Here is an 8,873-nt window from a genome sequence, read left to right on the forward strand (position 1 = left end):
AATTCATAGAGTTCTGACTCAAACCTTAACTTCCTCCTTGGCTGTACTATGGGAAACTAGAAGAAAAGAGATTGAAGAATGTTTTGGGAGACCAAAGAGTGAAGACATGAATTTCATTTGGGGTTTTTGAGCTTCTGATGCCTGTCATCCATGCAATGGAGCGAAGTTGATTGGTGAAGAGTGGAGTAGAAATCCGTACACTGACAAGAAATCCGTACAGTGACAAGCATGTCTGAGTTTGAAATGGCAATCTAAAGCATTTTTTATTTTTGAAGAGTTTTATTGAAGTTTATGTAATATTATGATGTTAAAATTTTCCCAAATTTTTCAAGAACATCAATTATACAAAATAACATAGAGCAGATTACAAATGAACAAACTAGAATTGGGCAGAGAGCTGGAGAGAGAAGCATTAGTCTACTGTGTATATCAATAGAAATAGCAAAAAGCTGTCTAGGAAAGGATGGAAATAGAAACCTGTTTATGAAAGTTGAGAAAAATCATTGATGGTTCTGATTACAGACATTTGGAGTTTAAGATTATACTTACTACCATTATTGTCATATCCATTATTGTAGAATATACATCCTAAATATATGTTCAATTATTTCTTTGATATATAAGAAATCTTGTTATTTTCTCATTAGGATACTGGATATGAAGAAGAATAATGAACAACCAAACTGTCATCTCCCAGTTTCTCCTCCTGGGCCTGCCCATTCCCCCAGAACACCAACACCTGTTCTATACCCTGTTCCTGGCCATGTACCTCACCACCGTCCTGGGGAATCTGATCATCATCATCCTCATTCTACTGGATTCCCATCTGCACACACCCATGTACTTGTTTCTCAGCAACTTGTCCTTCTCTGACCTCTGCTTTTCCTCTGTCACAATGCCCAAATTGCTGCAGAACATGCAGAGTCATGATCCATCCATTCCTTATGCAAATTGTCTGACACAAATATACTTTCTAATGGTTTTTGGAGACATGGAGAGCTTCCTTCTTGTGGTCATGGCCTATGACCGCTATGTGGCTATCTGTTACCCCCTTCGGTACACCAGTATAATGAACACTAAACTCTGTGTAAGTCTAGTAGTGCTGTCCTGGATCCTTACTTTGTTGCATTCCATGTTTCATACCCTGCTCCTGACTAGATTGTCTTTCTGTGAGGACAATGTGATCCCCCAGTTTTTCTGTGATATATCGGCTCTGTTCAAGTTGGCATGCTCTGACAGTTTTATTAATGAACTAATGATATTTATCTTGGGAGGGCTTGTTATTGTCACCCCATTCTTACTCATTGTTGTTTCCTATTTACAAATTGTCTCCTCCATCCTGAGAGTTTCATCTACTCGAGTTATCCACAAGGTCTTCTCTACTTGTGGCTCCCACCTGTCTGTGGTCTCACTGTTCTATGGGACAATTATTGGTCTCTACTTGTGTCCATCAGCTAATAATTCTACTGTGAAGGAGACAGCCATGGCCATGATGTACACTGTGGTGACTCCCATGCTGAATCCCTTCATCTACAGCCTGAGGAACAGAGACATGAAAGAGGCCCTGATAACAGTCCTTTGTAAGAAGAAAATCTCCTTATAGTAGCATTACTAGAAATTTTACTTAAATTTATCTATTAAATATATTGATATTAATATCACAAAATATTTCCATACAATGGGACCCACATGCAAGAACAAACTACATAATATTTTCAATTTCAAACAGAAATTTTGTAAAGTTGTTCACTTAAGGAAGGGGCCATCAACGACTCAGTGACACATCATCTGCCGTGCATGTGTGATCCCAGGAAATCATTAGGTAAGAGCCATTGTTTTATCAGATTTTCATTCCTTACATTCTTTTTATTTTGAAAATAGATTATTTTCTCACACAATATATCCCAAACACAGTGTCACTTTAATCCATTTCTCCTAGTTCCCCATCACGGCCCTCCTCCCTCATATCTATTACCCCTTGGTTTCCTCTCTAGAAAAGTGCAGGCCTTCAAAAGATGACAGTCAAACATGACCAAAAAAGAAAGAATAAGACAAAGCAAAAGCCCTCAAATGGAGGCTGGACAAGGCAACCCAGAAAGAATGAAGAAGTATAAAAATAAGACAAATGAATCATAAAAACCCACCCCCACTCTTAGATAGCTCACAAAACAGCAAGCTAACAGTCTAACCTATATGCAGAGGACCTGGTACATACCAAAGCAACCCCAGGCTTGCAGTTTCAGTCTCTGTGAGCCTATTTGAGCCCTACTTAGGTGACGCCATGGGCCTTGTTTTTCTGGAGTCCTCCATCCCCTCTGATTCCTATAACCTTTCTTGGACCTCTTCCCTGGTACTCCCTAATTTTAAAGGGAAGGGTCGCGATTAGAGACCTCCAATTTAGATGATCTCTCTGTATGATTTTTGATTGGTGGCCTCAACACCTGCTCCCATCTGCTGTTGTAGGAAGTCTCTATGATGATGGCTGGACAGCGCTGATCTATGAGAAGATCAGAATATCATTAGTAATAATTACAATGATTTTTTTGCCAGTTTGGTTCTACCTAGGTTTCTGGACTATGCAGTCCCTGGTTCCAGGGCATGGGTTTCATCTGGTGTGGTGGGCCTAAAACACATCAAACATGGATTGTCCACTCACACAAGCTCTGCACTACCATTGTCCCAGCATATGTTTCAAGCAGAACAGATTGTATATGGAGAGTTTTGTGACTATGTTGGTGTCCGTGTTTATCTATTTGTAGCCTGAAGACTTCTTTCATTTGTTAAAGAGACTAGAATGTAGGGGTGAAGGCTGCAAGCCTTCATGAGCTAATCCTCTGAATGCTCAATGTGATGCATGGATGTTGTCTCTGTCAACTGGGCCCCTCTGTCACTTTTCAGAAAGCTAAACTCTGTTCTAGCAACAGTCTGGGTTGTTTAGGCATATCCACAAGTCATCTACAACCAACAATTCAACCAAATGTAACCCACTCCTACCACCAGGAGCCTTATCTGGCTACAAAAGACAGTCAGTTGAGATTGTAATCATTAATTTCTAGAAGTATCACTAGGATCATTGATTCCAGGTATTTCTCACAACACTAGGTTTCTACACTGCCACCAATAGGCCTCCAGTCCCAGCTGTCTCTCCCAGAACTTTCTGCTTCCACCCCTGCAACTCATTACTCACATTCCCATCCCCACCTGCAGTCAGTTCAGCTGAAGAATCTATTCTATTTCCCTTTAACAGAGAGATCAATGCTTCTCATTATAGCCTTCCTCATTGTGTAACCTCTCAGGATCTGTGAATTGTAGCTTGATTGTCATTTACTTAACAGCTAATATCCACAAAGAAGTGAATTCATACCATATTTATCTGTCTGGGTCTGGATTACCTCACTCAGGAGGATGTTTTCTTGTTGAACAATTTGCATGCACATTCATGTCAGTTTTTAAACAGATGAGTAATAATTCCTTGTGTAAATGTCCCTCATTTTCTTTATCCATTCTTCAGTTGAGAGACATGTAGATTGTCTCCAGTTCCTGACTATGATGAATAAAGGTGCATTAAATATAGGTGAGCAAGTGTCCTTGTGGAAGAATGGAACATCCTTTGGGTATAAGCCTGAGAGTGGTATAGCTTGAAGCAAATTGAAGTAAACCAAGCTTTCCCAAGGTTTTATTATTTTATCCAAATTTCTGTGTTGACTACAGTATAATATTGAAACATGACTAAATGATGTATCGTGATCTAGACTGATGTTCCATAGCATTTAAATAACTCAACCACAACCTCTTTTTAGTGTCTCCTACTATTCTTCCTACACTAATTTTTATATCAGTTCATCTCTTATTCTTCGCCCTTCTTTTTATTTCTGTGTTGTCTTCTCTGACTTTCTCATCCTCTTGTATAATAGTATTATTTGTTCTATCTTTTTTCATGGAATTATTAGCCAGCAGATATTCAAAGTTTATTTGCCACAAACCAAAGAAAGAAGGTGGAATATAACAAAATTAAATCTCAACATTGCCTTTTGTTTCAATTTTGCCTGCAAAATTCCTTATGCAGATATTTTATAGTACTTTAAAAATATGCTGTCCAACTACTTCCATGCCATGTGAACAGGTTTCCATGAAACTAGATCTCCTGTCTTAATACAATCATTTCCTAATGTGTCCCTATATGGAATGATGCATAATCTGTCCTAGTATTCTAGACTTTATTGACTCTCACATTTTTATTCAAACACCATCACCGTCAGAACTCTTTTCTTTGTTGCATGTCTATCCAGTGCACATCATCATGTGTGTGTAATCTTAACACACACACACATGAATGCTAAATTTTATCACTACTTCTCCTTGTCCTTTCATGTTTAAATTTATGATATCATCTCCTACATAAATACCTGAGCATTGATATATCTATGTGCATAACTGTGGATAAAAATAGACAATCATTCATACAACTTTTATATTGTACCTTTTCAACTAAATATTCTTTTATTTAAGTTATTTATTTATTTATTTATTTATTATGTATACAATATTCTGTATGCCTGAAGGCCAGAAGAGGGCACCAGACCTCATTACAGATGGTTGTGAGTCACCATTTGAATTGAATTGAACTCAGGACCTCTGGAAGAGCAGGCAATGCTCTTAATCGCTGAGCCATCAAGTAAATATTCTTCTTGGAACATTGTTTTCTATGTGGTTTTTAAATGTCACAGCAGTTTTTGTCACAGATGAACTGAAATCTCAGTGGTATAGACAACAGAATTATCAATGATAAAAAATATGAGCATATAAGTTAAATCATTTTCCTATTTGTGAGAAAAAACTAATATTTTAATATGCAATCAGTCATGTAATCAATAACAATTAAAACTAAGCAACACCTAAAAATCACCTTAGATAAAAAGACAATCTTGTCAATAAATAATTCTTGGAACACTGAATATCCACATATGGAATAGTGAGACTAGACTTTTCTTTCTCACTGTGCATGAAATCAATACATTGCATACATATAGGCAGATTGATCAATGGGATCAAATTGAAGAGGTAGACATAAGTCCATACACTTATGGACACCTGATTTCTTAATAGAAAGTCAAAAATACACTTTGGTGAAAAGACAACATCAGCAATCCTTTCAAAGCTGAGGAATCTGCCTGGAAGAAGATCTTGAAAGCATTTAATTGACAAAGATGATGGGTGACTTCAAAGAAACAATGTCTTCCAGAAACAACAGTACTGGTGTGCTGTGTGTATGAACTCGCAAAGACTGTAGTAGCATGTCCAGGTTCCAGCTAGATGGGACGTCAGCATTGAGAGAAGGAACAGATAACCAACCCTGGCAAAGGATATAAATGGAGGAGGCACCAGGATAGACTGAAGATATTTGGGGTTGGAAACAAGAAGGAATCAAGTTGAAGGACTGGAAAAGAAAATCCTGGGAGAGGCAACTGGAACTGGGGGCACATATTAGGGGTGAGGTAGAAACCAAGTGTGATGAAAATTCCCTGAATTCTACCAGAGTGATTAGTAATGAGGAACACAGAGTCTGAAGCAGCCACCTTCTGTAATCACACACTGCTTTCAATGGAGGGAATGGCATCAACATGGCACAAAACCTTCAACCTACAATTTGTCCGCCTGCAAGATGTACTGGGTAATAGCGTCACCAAACTTGTGAGAGTAGCAAACAATGACTGATCCAGCTTGGGACTGGTGCCATAAGAGGGGACCCAAGCCTGACACTGCCTCGAGGCCAGGAACCAAAGGCAGGATAGCCCAGAGATCCAGGGTAGAACCAAATATGAATGGCAAAAAGTCAATGAAATGATTTCTAATGGTATTTTGCTACATGCATAGACGAGAGCCTAGCAAAATGGTCATCAGAAAGTCTTCATCCAGCAACTAATAAAAACAGATGGAGTGATGCACAGTTAAACCTTAGGTGACGCTCAGAGGGATCAAGGACACCACAGAATCAATTTACCAGGGCTGCTAAGGGTTAACAGAGACTGAAACAATAGAGCTTGTATGCATATGGCCTAGCTACTCTGCATATAAGTTATGACTGTGTAGTTTGGTGTTCTTGTAGGTCTCCTAACAGAGGGAGTGGGAGTTGTTTGACTGTTTTATTTGCAATTGGGGTTCATTTTTTTCTACTGAACTATCTCATCCAGCATTGATATTAGGGTTTATAACTAGTCTTTGTGTGTGTGTGTGTGTGTGTGTGTGTGTTTTATGTTCACTTTTTATTATTATGTCTTGAAAATAATCTTATTTTCCATACAAATCCTAGTTCCCTCTCCATCCAGTCTTCCTGCTCTCCATATCTTCTCCCCACCCAATCCCCCATCCAATCCTTAGAGAGGGTGAGGTCTCCCATGAGGAGCCAACAAAGTCGTATATCACTTGAGGGAGGACCAGGGCCCTCCCCCCTGTTAATAGGTTTTCTACAAGCAAAAAGCACTAAAACAAGCATTTCTAAAATATCAAGTTTTAGAAAACTAAGGTGTATTGAAACAGCAGGAAGTCACCATTTCTATTTATAATTGCTAAGCTAGTAATGGAGGATGAAAATAATGAGAGCAAATACCAGATAAACCAAAATTGAGAGAAAAAGCTCATTTCCCTTCCTTCTTCCCTTCTCCCCTTCTTCCCTTCCTCTCTCCTTCCTTCCATTCCTTCCTTCCTGTCTTCTTCCCTCCCATCCTTCTTCCTCTTTCCCACTCTTTTGATAGCTATGTTTTTGAGATTTCATGGGTCTCTCTTCCCTGTCATAGCTAAAACAGCCAATTACATTGCAGACTTCCCAGACTTTCATCTCATACAGCCTTTTCCCTCTCGCTAAGCCTTGGGTACAAAAGTTGTGCTTTATGTATACGTCACCTGGAGTTGGGAGCCTCATGGTATTTTGACGATTTTTAATTGTCCTCAATGTTCACTTCTGCAGCCAAAAGAGGTTTTATGATGATATATGAGAGCTGCACTTATCTGTGCGCATAAGGATAAATCTTTAGAATACAGTTAGGTATGGTAGATTTTGTAAAGGAGCAATGGGAGTTTGTACTCTAAGATCAATGGCCTCACTATGTGCAGTTCAGTAAGATTATGGTACCAGGAATGCTTTCTCTCCTGCTAAAATAGTCTTGAGTTCAATTAGAAACTTGTTGTTTTCAACCAGGATGTATGTGTCACTATGTAACTTAATAATAGCTTGTCTTAGTGGTTATTATTCATATTGTTCACAGGTATAACTGTTAGGAAGAACTATTGATTTATTTCTTTATAAATAATACCATTCAAAATTTCCACTTCCTCCCCTCATCCCATTTCCATCCCGCTCCCCCACTCACCCTCCTCCCTCCCACTCCAGTCCTAAGAGAGGTACACTGCCCTGTGGGAAGTTCAAAGTCCTTTCCCCATCCATCCAGGCCTAGGAAGGTGTACATCCAAACAGACTAGGATCCCAAAAAGCCAGTACATGCAGTAGAAACAATTCCAAGTGCCATTATCATTGGCTTTTCAGTCAGCCCCCATTGTCAGCCACACTCAGAGAGTCCAGTTTGATCATATGCTCATTCAGTCCCAGTCCAGCTGGCTTTGGTGAGCTCCCATTAGTTCAGGCACACAGACTCAGTGGGTGGACCAACCCCTTACAGTCCTGACTTCATTGCTCATTTTCTCCCTCCATCCGCTCTTCAACTGGACCTCGGGAGCTCAATCCAGTGCTCCGATGTGGGTCTCTGTCTCTATCTCCATCCATCACCAGATGAAGGTTCTATGGTGATTTTCAAGATATTCATCAGTGTGACTAAGGGACAAGGCCAGTTCAGGCACCCTCTTCTCTACTGCCCAGGTCCTAGCTAGGGACACCTGGGATCCCCTCTAGAGCCAAGTCTCTTGCCAACCCTAAAATGGCTCCCTTAATTAAGATATCTTCTTTCTTGCTCCCATATCCACCCTTCCTCCAGCTCAACCATCCCACTCCCCCAAGCTCTCCCCAATCCTCCCCTTCTCCCTTCTCTCTCTCCATTTCCCCTTTCCCCCATTCCACCCCACCCCCATGCTCCCAACTTTTGCCTGATGATCTTGTTTGCTTGCAATTTCCAGGAGTATCTATTTATGTTTTTCTTTGAGTTCACCTTATTAATTAGCTTCTCTAGGAACACAAACTATAGGCTCAATGTCCTTTGTTTATGGCTAGAATACAATAGTGAGTACATACCATATTCATCTTTTTGGGTCTGGGTTATCTCACTCAGGATAGTGTTTTCTATCTCCATCCATTTGCATGCAAAATTCAAGATGTCATTGTTTTTTACCACTGAGTAGTACTCTAATGTGTACAGTTGCCACACTTTCTTAATCCATTCTTCCATTGAGGGGCATCTAGGTTGTTTCCAGGTTCTGGCTATTACAAATAATGCTGCTTTGAACATAGTTGAACAAATGCTTTTGTAGTATGATTGGGCGTCTCTGGAGTATATTCCCAAGAGTGGTATTGCTGGATCCTGAGGTAGATTGATTCCCAATTATCTGAGAAACTGCCACACTATTTCCAAAGTGGTTGCACAAGTTTTCATTCCCACCAACAATGGATGAGTGTTCCTCTTACTCCACATTCTCTCCAGCATAGGTTATCACTGGTATTTTTTATTTTAGCCATTCTGACAGGTATAAGATAGTATCTCAAAGTTGTTTTGATTTTATAGCTAGTCTTATTTTAATTTGTTATTCCATGTCTAGTTGATATTCTTGGGAATACTGTTCTTTCTGTAGGGAAATAGAGGAGGAATGAATCTGGGGGATATGGGGTATAGTGAAGGTAGGAGGGCCTGGAAACAGAGAAGGGAGGGGAA

At 39.7% G+C, this 8,873-nt stretch overlaps 1 protein-coding gene across 1 annotated transcript; it reads left to right on the forward strand.

Moving 5' to 3' along the window:
• Positions 1-661: 661 nt before the first annotated feature.
• LOC125403084 (olfactory receptor 1468-like) lies at positions 662-1,603 on the forward strand. The gene has a single exon (XM_048438265.3). The coding sequence runs from the start codon at positions 671-673 to the stop codon at positions 1,601-1,603; it is 933 nt and encodes a 310-aa protein (XP_048294222.1). The 5' UTR covers positions 662-670.
• Positions 1,604-8,873: the final 7,270 nt, after the last annotated feature.

The sequence above is a fragment of the Myodes glareolus genome, chromosome 9 (genome assembly GCF_982192425.1).
Source record: "Myodes glareolus chromosome 9, mMyoGla1.1, whole genome shotgun sequence".
NCBI classification, from domain to species: domain Eukaryota; kingdom Metazoa; phylum Chordata; class Mammalia; order Rodentia; family Cricetidae; genus Myodes; species Myodes glareolus.

Bases quoted from the DNA above. Each gene is read 5' to 3' on its own strand.
- LOC125403084 (XM_048438265.3), top strand. From the start codon at position 671: ATGAACAACCAAACTGTCATCTCCCAGTTTCTCCTCCTGGGCCTGCCC.